General features: G+C 39.9%; 1 protein-coding gene across 1 annotated transcript; it reads left to right on the forward strand.

The window, feature by feature from the left end:
* Nucleotides 1-1,120: 1,120 nt before the first annotated feature.
* On the forward strand, nucleotides 1,121-11,137 carry LOC118764133 (cyanocobalamin reductase / alkylcobalamin dealkylase-like). Its single transcript, XM_036504402.1, has 3 exons — nucleotides 1,121-1,138; nucleotides 5,190-5,234; nucleotides 10,914-11,137. The coding sequence occupies exons 1-3, from the start codon at nucleotides 1,121-1,123 to the stop codon at nucleotides 11,118-11,120; spliced, it is 270 nt and encodes an 89-aa protein (XP_036360295.1). The 3' UTR covers nucleotides 11,121-11,137.
* Nucleotides 11,138-13,860: the final 2,723 nt, after the last annotated feature.

The following is a 13,860-nucleotide window of genomic DNA, read 5'->3' on the forward strand; positions in this document are numbered from 1 at the left end:
CATTATCAGGCGGGCCGCACTGCCAAAGAAGAAAAAAAAATCGTGGTAATTTTTCGTCAGGCGTGCTAATTAGAAAGTCACTTTTGCTGAAGAAAACATCGCATCGCTTGGTTCGAGAATCAAAATCACGATTTGGCGATCGTGAACGCAACACCCCCTTACCTCTAGGTCACGCACTTTCACTCATGTGTTTAAGATATCTGTTTAAAGGTGTAGCGTACAGCCGGCCTTACGTTCACTCGAACGTCCACAAAATGGTGACCCAGTGTCAGACTAATTGACCAACCATTCTAATTTCACCTCTTCGCTACAGTTATGTCCATTTTTTTATTATCGCCGTTTTATCTTCTACAAAACGTCTTGTAGGGAGGGGGGCTATGTAGCGTACCCTTAGTGAAATCCTCTCTCTCTGACATATATAACACAAATACTTCAAAAGATGAAAAGTGGTGTTTTACTTTTGTATGGCTACAAAACCTGAACCTGAAGAAGAAAGAAAATCATATGGATTTCGTCATACTCAGTCATAGAATAATCGGAAGTAAGATATATGCTAGCAACACACTATGTAATAACATAACTTTGATTCACCTGCTTCATATAATAAATTTGTTCTCCACGAAAAATAAATGAAACGAAATCAAACTGAAGCGTGGAATTTTGTTTTATATCCTGATTACATTGTAATATTGACTCTTACTAATTTAGTGAGATTTTGCTGCTGCGTTTGATTAGTAAAACACAGCATCGAGGTACAGTTATTAACTTGTGATTTCAGGTTAAACAATACGGAGAATCTTTCTTCACGGACACACCAAGTTGTGAAGAGAACCAAACACAGTCATAGACCTGATCACCAAGAGAGGTGATAAACTATCTTGGTGCTAGGCTGGTCTGCTTCCACCTAAAGTGCTTGACATGGAGCCCAGCCTTTTCGAAATAATTTCTTATTCCTTGTCTTTTCAGAAGTCAATAAAATCATTCCCTGGTTCACTGTTTTCACTCGTTGTTGATATATCAAGCTACCAGGCGAGAAATATTTCTTGATCTAAAGAAATTTCATGTTAAGACCATTTAGTCGCAGTCCGATAAAACTCGCGTAAAAATAAACAAGTACAATATGAAGGGTATTTCAGAGGTAACAATTACTCAATAATCCTTTCTACCATAGGCACAAGGCCTGAAATTTGGACGGGGGTGCTATTCGATTTCATCGACCCCAGTGCGTAACTGGTACTTATTCAATCGATCCCGAAAGGATGAAAGGTAAAGTCGACCTCGGCAGAATTTGAAGTCAGAAAGTAGCAGCAGACGAAATACCTATTTTTTTTACTACCCACAAGGGGCTAAACGTAGAGGAGACAAAAAAAGACAGACAAACGGATTAAGTTGAAATACATCGACCCCAGTGCGTAACTGGTACTTAATTTATCGATCCCGAAAGGATGAAAAGCAAAGTCGACTTCGGCGGAATTTGAACTAAGAACGAAACGGCAGACGAAATACGGCTACGCATTTTGCCCGGCGTGCTAACGATTCTGCCAGCTCGGTGCTTTAACAATTATTAAATAATATAAAAATAATAATAATGAAATTATTGTATACAGTGCTCTGGTGCACCACAACTTGTCAGAAAGTGCGTATAAAGTATATGCAGTAATGTAGAAATGTCTGGAAAGCGAACAATGTATGAGTCAGATACATGCTTGTGTGTGTATGGAGGGGAGAAAATCAAGTGTAGTGTTGGCGAATCTCAGGAAGCATGGAAGTTTTGAAGGATGCAGTGCTCCGACAACTAACAACTGATGCCGGCAGTTTGTTCCATGCTTCAGCGACTCTCAGCGTGAAAAAATATTTCCTGAAGTCATGGGAGCTGTGCTGTTTTCTTACTTTGTAAATATGTCCACGGGTGTTAGATGGGTGGAGTTTGAAAAGGTGCTCAGAGTTATTGTTTGTACGATGGTTGATAATTTTATGGGTGTCTGCCAAGTCAGCTGCCAGACGTCGGAGTTTCAATGTGTCCATGCCCAGGGAAGTAAGGCGTTCAGGATATGGCAAATGCCTGATGGAGGGTATTCTTTTGGTTGCACGTCGCTGAACAGCTTCCAGACGATTGATATCCTGGGCAAGATAGGGGTTCCAGACCGGTGATGCAAATTCCAGGTGAGGTCTTACCATAGCTATATAAAGCCGCAGATAGATAGCCGGAGAGCGGCTCACAAAGGATTTGGTAAGTGATGCCAAGACACCCTCAGCCTTCTTAACAATTTTAGCGATGTGTTTTGTCCAACGCAAATCACTGTCGACAATAACACCCAGGTCACGTTCACATGAAGACTTTTTGAGATTAGTGTTGTGGAGGGAGTTGGTGGACGCTGGGTTTCTCCTCCCAAAATGCATGGTGGTACATTTGTCCACAGCCAGCTTGCGTTGCCAGTCCATGATCCACTGCTGCATTGTGTCCAGGTCTGCTTGCAATAGAGATCTATAGTGTGCAGGATTTGCCCTCTTTATTTCGAGGTACAGCTTGATGTCATCTGCATATTTCAGCACTGTGGCATTCTTTAAGTTGGCATCTATGTCATTAACATATGCAACAAATAAAAGGGGGCCAAGAACAGATCCCTGTGGTACACCAGATGCCATCTCATAGGGCGAAGAGTGCTGTCCTAGAACTGTGACAACCTCTTTTCGGCTGAAAATAAAGGACTTCAACCAGTTATAGAGTTCGTCTCTTACATCCAACGAAGAAAGCTTCACCATAAGTCTTTTGTGTGGCACAGAGTTAAAAGCCTTGGCAAAGTCCAGGTAAACAACATCCACCCATGATCCGCGATCAGTGATTTGGGTAACGTCCTCAAGAAACTCGATGAGTTGATTACAGCAGCTGGAGTTAGGAATAAATCCGAATTGTGACGGCTGGATGAGGCTGTGAGACTTCCAGAAGTTCCAGAGGGTTTCTCTGATACAGGATTCCATCAGTTTGGCGATGCAGCTAGTAAGACTGACGGGGCGATAGTTGGCAGGCGATGTGCGGTCGCCTTTTTTGAACAGAGGGATGACACTGGCAGTTTTCCACTGTTCTGGAGTAACACCATTGTCAAGACAGAATTGGAAGAATAGAGAAAGTTGGCTTAGAAGAAAGTACCCACCGCGTTTGAGAAGTAGGTATGTAACACCATCGAGACCAGGAGAGGCATAATTGCGTTTATTCTTAAGGTGGCGTTGCAGCATTGCTGGTGTAAATTGCATAGTAGATATAGAGTCCGATATCAGTGGTGATGAAGATGGAACATTTTGGTCTTCGACAGCAAAGATGCCGGCGTAGCATCCAGCAATGATTTCTGCACATTCTTCGGGATTGCCAGTAATCTTTCCTGTGTGGGGATTGCGAAGGGGACCAACTGGAGAGTGGGATCTCTGCTTTGAGTGCACATACTTCCAGAACACTTTGCTGCCAGGGTTAGCTGCAATGCGTTGTTCAAATTCAAGCACTGCCTTTTTTGTCACCTGCTTGAGGTGGTTGGCTGACCTATTGCGCTTTTTCCTGTTGCTCTCTGATTTGTGCAATTTGCATTCCTGTTCAGCATTACGGCGTTCTTTCCTGGCAAGTCGGACTGTTGCAGTCTCCCAAATTGCACTATTGGGTGGTTTTTTGTGCTTGCGTGGTACTGATGCTGCACACGCTGCCCATATTGAATTCAGAATGTTCTGGAGTATAGTGTCCACATCTCCAGAGGCATAAAATTCGCGCCAGTTTGGGCGTTGCAGCTCAGTACAATAAGAGCTCCAGTTTGCTTTATTCCAGTCAAAGCGGGCAGTCTGAAGATGGTTGTGTTTTTTGTTACAACCAATCAGAGACAAGTCGGCCATGGAATGATCAGAGTCACCTAAAGGTTCTTCGATAGTGACACTAATGATTGTTTCAGGAGAAGCGGTTAGTAGCAGATCCAAAGTGTTGTTACCCCTTGTGGGGGAGGTAACAACTTGGGACCAATTTGAATTCAGCACCAGTTCAAGGAAATTGTCTGCACTTTGCGGCCAACGGAAGGCCTCCCAGTCAATCTCAGGGAAATTGAAGTCCCCCGCAATATACACATATGTGGCTGTTTTCATGGCAGCAGCTCTGAGGATATCAAAAAGCTGTGCGTCTTGGCGATAATTTGGAGGGCGGTAAACGACTCCGAGCAGAAGTGTTGACATGGTCATGTGTATATTGCAGAAAAATACCTCCTGCTGAGATTGGTTCAAATCATCACAGGGTATTGCCGATAGACTTGATCGAACATAAATCATCACACCCGCTCCACGGCGATTAATGCGGTCTTTGCCGAACAGGTTGTAGCCGGCTATGCTGAAAACTCCATCACAGAGTGCAGAGTGTGCCCATGTTTCCGTGACTGTGATGAAATCTGGGTTGATACTTTTGACGTAGGAGACAAAAAGATGCACCTTGTTGCATGAACTAAGGGCATTCAAGGACAGCAGTTTATATCTGGATTTCAGATGATGATATACAGGGGATGGCTGATTGTTCTTGGTTAGTTTCCCAAGATGTTTGTATTGCCAGTTGTTGTTGTGGGTGTAGTCTGCTCAGTCCAACTGGCATCCCTTATCCACGACTCACCAGACTTGACAAATTTCCAGATCTGCCCATCTTCGCGGAGGCTAAAACTCTCCCGTGGTACAGAGTTGCGATTTAGAGAAGCCACAGATCTTAGCTTTGGGCGTACATCGGGTGGTAGGCCAGGACGTGTTCTAAAGTTGATAATGTTGTGACGCCGAGCTCTGTCAGCAGCCAGATGGAATGTCCGCGCTTCAGTAAAGCCCGTACACAACAGCCTGATCAGCCTGGGTTTGGATCCCGGTCGGCCAAGGCGGGAAGCACTTTTTGGAGGGACACAGCTGAGATCCCTAGCTGTGTTTCCAATGAATGCCTGCAGATCTGCCACATCTTCCGGCACTCTGATGGCTATTAATTCATGAGTGGCTGGTTCAGCAACTCCCTCGATGCGTTGAGGTTCTGTACGAGCTACAGGTAAGTTGCTGAGCAGGGCACTCCGATATCACCCTTCGCTGCGAGTTTTCGGACAGACACTGGTTCTGAGTCCTGCTACTTCACGACTCAAAGCAGAAATCATTCGTCTAATTTCTGCAACTTCTGTGCTGATGGTCGATCTCTGTTTTAGTTGGGAAGCATCTATAATTATGGTTTCGATGCCCATCCGTTTAAAGTAAGTCAATTCCATATTTGGCATTTGGCAGAATCGTTTGAACTTTCCGACAAAATTCTTGCGCATATTCATCTTTTACATTTTATCTTTTACTCGTTTCAGTCATTAGACTGCGGTCATGCTGGGGCACCATCTTGATGGGTTTTAGTCGAACGAATCGACCCCCCAGTACTTGTTTTTAAGCCTGATATTTAGCCTATCGACCCTTTATGCCGAACTGCTAAGTTACGAGGACGTAAGCATACCAGCACCAGTTGTCAAGAAGTGGTGGTGGTGGTGGTGGGTCAAACATAAACACAAAGGCACACACACACATACACACACACATGCACACACACACACATTCGTACATACACACATAAACATATATGTACATACATACATACATATATAATACATACATACATACATACATACATACATACATACATACATACATACATAAATTATGTATTTATATACACATATATACATATGTGTCTCATTCAGTTTCCGTCTACCAAATGAGTTCACAGGGCTTTGGTTAGCCCGGGGCTAAAACAGAAAAAAATTGCTCAAGAATTCATGCAGTAGGCTTGAACTCGGAACCATGTGGTTGGGAGACCTTTTAACTTTCTGCATTCAAATTCTGCCTCACTCGGCTTTTTTCCTTTCATTCCTCTGGGGTTGATAAAATAAAGTACCAGTTAAATACTAGGAACCATGGGCCCGGGAACAGGGGGGAGGGGCAGAGGGTTCAAACGCACCCCACTAAAATTCTTGTGGGATGCAAAATCAAAATTTGCACCCCCACCTTTTCTCGGGTTTAGCAAACAGTGAATAAAGAGTGATCTGTATAAAGTAGCTTGAATTAGGTTTCTTCTCAAAGAACAAAGGACATATAATATATATATATATATATATATATATAAACAAATTCAAAATGCGATAAAATTAAATTAATTATTATCGCTGGTATTTCTAGCACAAGCCATATATTATTCATATATAAGTACATTAAAAGGCGAAGTATGTACTAGAAACACAGAAGCTTGATAAATTTAGTGAAATGAAGATAAAAACGTTTACTAACTCGGTTCCTCTTAGACTGCAGTTTCGTTCTTTTCAGTAAAAAAAATAATTTAATTACTCAGGGAGAATTCATCGGTAAGAGCCCTGTTATTGTGAAATCGCACCTCCCTAGAAACATGTGCGTCTAATAATTTGCTCTCTCTAACTAATCAGATCACTGCGCAGACGCAGAACGTACCCGACAAACTAGGGATTTCTGGTATATTGTCTAACGCTCAAAATTTATCGAGAAATATGTAAACAAATTCAAAATGCGATAAAATAAAATTAATTATTATCGCTGGTATTTCTAGCACAAGCCATATATTATTCATATATAAGTACATTAAAAGGCGAAGTATGTACTAGAAACACAGAAGCTTGATAAATTTAGTGAAATGAAGATAAAAACGTTTACTAACTCGGTTCCTCTTAGACTGCAGTTTCGTTCTTTTCAGTAATAAAAATAATTTAATTACTCAGGGAGAATTCATCGGTAAGAGCCCTGTTATTGTGAAATCGCACCTCACTAGAAACATGTGCGTCTAATAATTTGCTCTCTCTAACTAATCAGATCACTGCGCAGACGCAGAACGTACCCGACAAACTAGGGATTTCTGGTATATTGTCTAACGCTGGTATATTGTCTAACGGTATATTGTCTAACGCTATATATATATATATATATATATATATATATATAAACAAATTCAAAATGCGATAAAATTAAATTAATTATTATCGCTGGTATTTCTAGCACAAGCCATATATTATTCATATATAAGTACATTAAAAGGCGAAGTATGTACTAGAAACACAGAAGCTTGATAAATTAGTGAAATGAAGATAAAAACGTTTACTAACTCGGTCCTCTTAGACTGCAGTTTCGTTCTTTTCAGTAAAAAAATAATTTAATTACTCAGGGAGAATTCATCGGTAAGAGCCCTGTTATTGTGAAATCGCACCTCCCTAGAAACATGTGCGTCTAATAATTTGCTCTCTCTAACTAATCAGATCACTGCGCAGACGCAGAACGTACCCGACAAACTAGGGATTTCTGGTATATTGTCTAACGCTCAAAATTTATCGAGAAATATGTAAACAAATTCAAAATGCGATAAAATAAAATTAATTATTATCGCTGGTATTTCTAGCACAAGCCATATATTATTCATATATAAGTACATTAAAAGGCGAAGTATGTACTAGAAACACAGAAGCTTGATAAATTTAGTGAAATGAAGATAAAAACGTTTACTAACTCGGTTCCTCTTAGACTGCAGTTTCGTTCTTTTCAGTAATAAAAATAATTTAATTACTCAGGGAGAATTCATCGGTAAGAGCCCTGTTATTGTGAAATCGCACCTCACTAGAAACATGTGCGTCTAATAATTTGCTCTCTCTAACTAATCAGATCACTGCGCAGACGCAGAACGTACCCGACAAACTAGGGATTTCTGGTATATTGTCTAACGCTGGTATATTGTCTAACGGTATATTGTCTAACGCTATATATATATATATTTATATATCTAAATGACCTTATTTATAAAAGATTTTGGGCCTGGGTTTTCACTCCGTAAGTGAATTTCGTTCCCGAGCTAGGAACTGCACAATTTAATATTTTTATAAAGCATCTTATATATGAATGGAAGAATTAATTCGCTTTTGTCTTTTGGTTTGCAAAATTATTGATGTAATCTCGTATGTTGAAACAAATTTTGTTGTCTATTAGGAGGGTCATTATGTCAATAAATAAACACACGCATTGGTCCTATTTCACTTCTTTTATTGCTGTTAGTGAATTCATTAACATTTAACCAATTAACTAATTAATCGCTTGATTAATTGTTCACTCAGTCAGTCAATCAGATATGCTTGTCAAGGTCATTTCGTCACCATCCGCGATCTCATCGATTACATGTCCTCTTTATTCCAGGTCTGCTTTGGGTATGTCCGCCGTTTGTTTGGACCCCAATAAGTAATCCTCTATGCAGTCGTTTGACCATCTAGAAATAACAGCCAAATTTCGTTTATATAACACACTATTGTATTTAAAAAAGGAAGGACACATTTGATAATAAAGTTCATTGCCTCGTACAAAAAGATAAGAAGCCGATGGCCATAGTTAAGGCTGGAACGTTTTTTTTTATCATTGATCTGCTCCATAAAGATTTAACTGAACTAAGGACTAAACAACAATACGAAAATGCCACGATGTGGTCACACGGCCTGCAAGAAATAGAAATCGAATCTTCCTCAAATTAATTATACGTAACCATCATCGTAAAACAAGGACACATGGGATAATGAAATTTTGGTTACATTACGTCTGATCTGATAAAATAACTTCCTGTTCATCGAGACCATAGCTCTGTCTGACCAACAGCTAATGATGATGATGATGATGGTGATGATGATGATGATGATCATCATCATCATCATTATTAACAACAACAACAGCAGCAATATTAGTAATAATGATTTCAAATTTTGGCACGATGCCCGCAGATTTTCAGAAGGGGAAGTCAATTACATCAACTACAGTGCTATACTGGTACTTATTTTATCGACCCCGAAAGGATAAAAGGTAAAGTAAACTTCAGCGGAATTTGAACTCAGAACATGAAGGCGGACGAAATTCCGCTTGAGCATTTTTCCCGGCGTGCAAACGATTCTGTCACATATGAACTCAGAATTTCTAGGTTCACGACGCCCTAACGATTCTGATTACCATCATCATAACGATCACCCTACTATCATCATTATAATGTGTGTGTGACCTCGAGCACGCACATAGAATAAGCATGGAAGCGCAATTGTTGGTGATTGGCATCCGAAATGTTGTCAGGCGCTCACAGTTTTCTACCGGCCAAGTTACACGCTTAGTGGCACATCCTTGCATTCCATGGAGATCTTGAGGAGACACTGAGCATCGACAATCAACTGAACGACCTATTCTGGATGACTTCAGCTTGGACTATGGATAGCTTCCATCATTCCCTGGCCTGACTACCCACTAGTACTACTAATGGATAGCGCACTGCCGGTTCAGGATAAGCTATATAAGAACGGTAGCACCCATCCTTGTTTTGGACAGAGCGAGGAAACCGTTCTTCAGTGTCTAAGCACTACCAACTTGTGAAGTAATGTGGAACTACTTTTGTTGCATGTTAACTGATTTGAATGTCAACCGAATCCACCTGAAGTATGATCCCCCTACATTTCTTTAGTTGGGAAAAGGAGACAGTTCTATGTCTGGTGGCCGAAATGAAAGATATTATATGAAGCACATTACTGAAAGAACCGAAGACATCCACTTGCCTCTTTCGCCAAACCATCAAAATTCTCAAGTTTGCTTTGGAGAGAGAAGTTGTTGGCGGAAAGAAAGGTATGGTTTCCAGTTAAGTTGTTAAGTGTTTGAGAATGGTAAGAATGGCCCCAGTTAATAGACTGGTTCCCAGCCTGTTCTTGTGGGCCGAAATCAGTGTCATGAGAAAGTACTCTCCCTTAGAAGTCAAGGTAGTTTTGGCTCTGTAGGGTCCGTTAATCAGCTCTTGGTGGCTTCTCCTTATTGGGAAATTTTCAATTCATTTCCTGTGTATATTTTGTATATTTGTTTTCTGTGTCAGTTTATTTTTTTCTTTCTCTCTCTCTCTCTTCTACTATCATTCTTTCTTGATGTCGTCCTGTCCTTCTCGGTCTCATATCCACCGAACCAATGAAGGTGGCTGCTTGAAAGGGTAATGAAATTTTCCTCAAATTACACATAACAAGACTCATCGAATAAAAACACTCCCAGATATCACATGTCTTCTGTTCGACATATTGTCAAAGACTCAATTATCATGGCTGCTATGTCCTTAATCATAGGAGTGCCCCTTTACCAGATGATAAAAAGCAACAACCTCATCATCGTCGTCGTTGTCGTCATGGTCGTCATGGTCGTCGTCGTCGGAAGTAGCGTAACTTAACGCATAACTGCATCTCTCCTCTGTCTAGTTGTCTGTCTGTCTGTCTGTCTGGTTGTCTGCCTGTCTGTCTTCTGCCTGTCTGCCTTCTGCGTGCGTACCTGCCTACCTGCCTGTCTGCTTGCCTGTATAGCTTTGTCCGTGACTGTGTTCGACTGACCCCTGCCTGTTGTTCTCTATTATAACAAGATGTATTTAGCTTAATCAAAGCCTGACTGGTTTTCAATCAGCAATTTGGAATTTGTTTGAATTTTTCTTAAATGTGATGTGTAGTTCTTGGGACGATTGATTAGATTTTCCATGGCGTCATGCCTCAGTTTGAAAGACCCCGTTATGTTGTTTATTAAAACCTGATTGAAAACAGAATCCAGGTTCAAATTGGGGTAGAGACATGCTACAACTGCAATATCCTTACCATAACATTCCATCTTGGAATATTATATTATAATTTCTAATATTGGCAGAAGAGAACATCCACTTTGGAGAGAACTGACTTTGTAACCTTCGATAGATGAACGGGAAAGGTGAGTTTGATAGCGTTTGAATGTAAAAGGCGAAGGGGTGTAACAACTGCAAGGAAGTTTATCCGTCACTTTCTTGAATTTACTAATCCACTGAATTAATAACATTTTTGTTATAATATCATCTCTGGTTGCAGGTGCAATGGTACAATTATTTGGCTGAAACAAAATACCACCTTCCTTATGAGAAAGACACTATAGCTTTTACTATTATTGGTCGACCTGATATGTTTGAGAAAGCTTTTAAAACATTCGTATGTAACAAAACCAGAAAGCCACTTGTTGATACTGACTACAAGTTTATCATGTTTTATATGAAGAAGATCCAACAGGTAAGCTTTTGAACATAATCCAAGAGTTAATCTAAACTCAAGCCAAATTTTCAATACAGAACGATAGAATGATAAAACTGCATATACACACATCTTTGATCCATTTAACAGAAAGAAAGTCTCTAGACCAGGGGTGGGCAAACTACGGCCCGCCATAGGTTTTCATGCGGCCCGCCGAGAGCTTTTATGAATCCCAACGTCTATGCAGATACTTCGTAACTGTTTCAGTTGTACGGTAATTCACAATAGTTTGCATTTTATTTCAGTTCACTGTTTCGCGCCTTCACAAAATTGTCCGCTGTTTGTTTGTTTCAGCTACTGTGAAGCGATGAAAAATTTCGAGAAATATTCCCATGACATCATAATAAAACACATTTCCGGGTGAAGATATCTTTTCTGTGTTTTCTCGTAAGACCCTACAAAAACAAAAATTAATAGAACAATGAAACAAGTATTGTGGCAATACAACGAGTCAATCGATATGCTTGAAACATTCAAATAAATAAATCACGTGATAGATGGTGAAGAGGGCATGATGGACGATGCGTTTCGTTCCAATGAAGAAGCCGGCCAGGTTAATAAAAGGGCTTGAACCAGCTTTTTCTGGACACAGAGCTGTGGTTGGTTATCATTCACTCTATCGATTATTTGAATTTAGTACAGATACGAGTGTTTCAAACTAGCTTTTGTTGTCTGATAAAATTTACCCAAAATGAGTTGTTCGAAGCTATCTAAAAAGCGAAAAATTGAAGAGGAATGTCGTGTTTTTAATGAAAATCGGACTGATAAGTATTTCTTTACCGACGTTGGAGTGAAAGCTGCATGTTTGATTTGTTCTGAAACAGTTGCTGTGTTCAAGGAATATAATTTGAAACCCCACTTTCAAACGAAGCACGCCAATTTTGGACACAATTTATCAAAACAAGAACTGCAAAAGAAAGCAAATGATCTGACAAAACGTTTGAAGCAACAGCAAAATGTGTTTGATAAAACTTCCTCTTTACAAAGAAACGCGACAAAAGCAAGTTTTATATTGGCCAACAAAATTGCAAAGCAAAACAAGTCATTCGCAGAAGCAGAATTTATCAAAGATTGTATGGTTGATGCTGTCAGCGTTGTGTGTCCTGAAGTTAAGTCAAAAGTAGAAGCCATTTCCCTGTCACGAAGAACTATTGTTCGTCGCATTGATGCAATTGCCGTAAGTATTCATGAACAGCTGTTAACAGCCAGTGGTCGATTTCAGTGGTTTTCTATTGCTTTAGATGAGAGTACTGATATTCAGGATACTGCTCAGTTACTCATTTACATCAGAGGAATTGACGAAAACTTTGAAATTACAGAGGAATTGTTATCTATGGCGTCTCTCAAAGACACTACTACTGGAAAAGATTTGTTCAACAGTGTCATTAACAGTTCAATCAGGTCTGGATTAACCCTAAATAAACTGGCCAGCATTACAACCAATGGAGCTCCTTCACTCACCGGTAAACATTCCGGCCTTGTGAAGTTGTTGAATGACAAAATCAAAGAAGATTTTCCACTACACAGTGTGTTGTCTTTTCACTGCATCATACATCAAAAAAGCCTTTGTAAGTCATCTTTAAAACTCAAACATGTCATCGAACCTGTGGTGCGTGCAGTGAATTTAATAAGATCACGGGGATTGAAACACAGGCAATTCCGAAGTTTCTTGGAGGATGTGGAGGCTGATTTTACTGATGTGCTGTACTACACAAATGTCCGCTGGTTAAGCATTGGAAAAGTTCTTAAGAGAGTATGGGACCTCAAAGCAGAGATTCTTATGTTTCTCAAAATGCAAGACATCTCCTGTGACTTTTTAAACGAAATGGAGAGTGACGAATGGGTTTGTGATTTTGCATTTGCTGTGGACATAATGCAGAAGCTGAATGAACTTAACACAAAACTGCAAGGCAAAGGTATATTTGCTCATGAATTGTACCTGGAAGTGAAAGCTTTTCAATGGAAGCTTGGACTTTTTGCCAAGCAGCTGAATGAGCAAAAATTTATTCACTTCCCTCTGCTGAAAACACAGTCTGTTACACAAGAATCATCGGACAAGTACAGTTCCCAGTTGATGGCTTTACAAAAGGAATTCATTAGAAGATTTGCTGATTTCAAGGCAGTTGAAGGCCTGTTCGATTTGCTTAACTCACCTCTTGCCTGTGACATTGAAACAACTACCGAGGAACTGCAGATAGAACTGATTCATTTGCAAGCCGACAATTCTTTAAAGATGATGTTTGAAAGTAAACCACTGGTCGAGTTTTATGCTTCTCTACATTCAAAAAAGTTTCAAAATCTAAAAAAATTTGCAAGAAAGATGTTTGTGTTGTTTGCATCAACTTACATATGTGAGCAGACTTTCTCCATCATGAAAATTAACAAGGGGAAGAATCGATCACTTCTCACAGACTCAAATCTTCAGTCAGTGTTAAGAATCAGCACAAGCAACTTGACACCTAATTTTGACAAACTGGTAAATGACAGTAGTCAGCTGCATCATTCTCATTGACATTGTTATTTACAGAGCCGCTTTGTTTTTCAAATAAATGCTTCAGGTGACGTTTCTAATTTCAGATATCAATTCATATTAATAAACTGTTATTTCTCTTTAAAATCTTTTATTTTGGGTATCCTAGAATTTAAGTATAATATTCATCATGGTTGTCCATAATATTAAGAGGTGGTTGTCCACAATTAGTGCAGATTTTACTAGGAAAATTCCGTTCCT

The sequence above is a fragment of the Octopus sinensis genome, linkage group LG7 (genome assembly GCF_006345805.1).
Source record: "Octopus sinensis linkage group LG7, ASM634580v1, whole genome shotgun sequence".
Classification (NCBI taxonomy): Eukaryota; Metazoa; Mollusca; class Cephalopoda; order Octopoda; family Octopodidae; genus Octopus; species Octopus sinensis.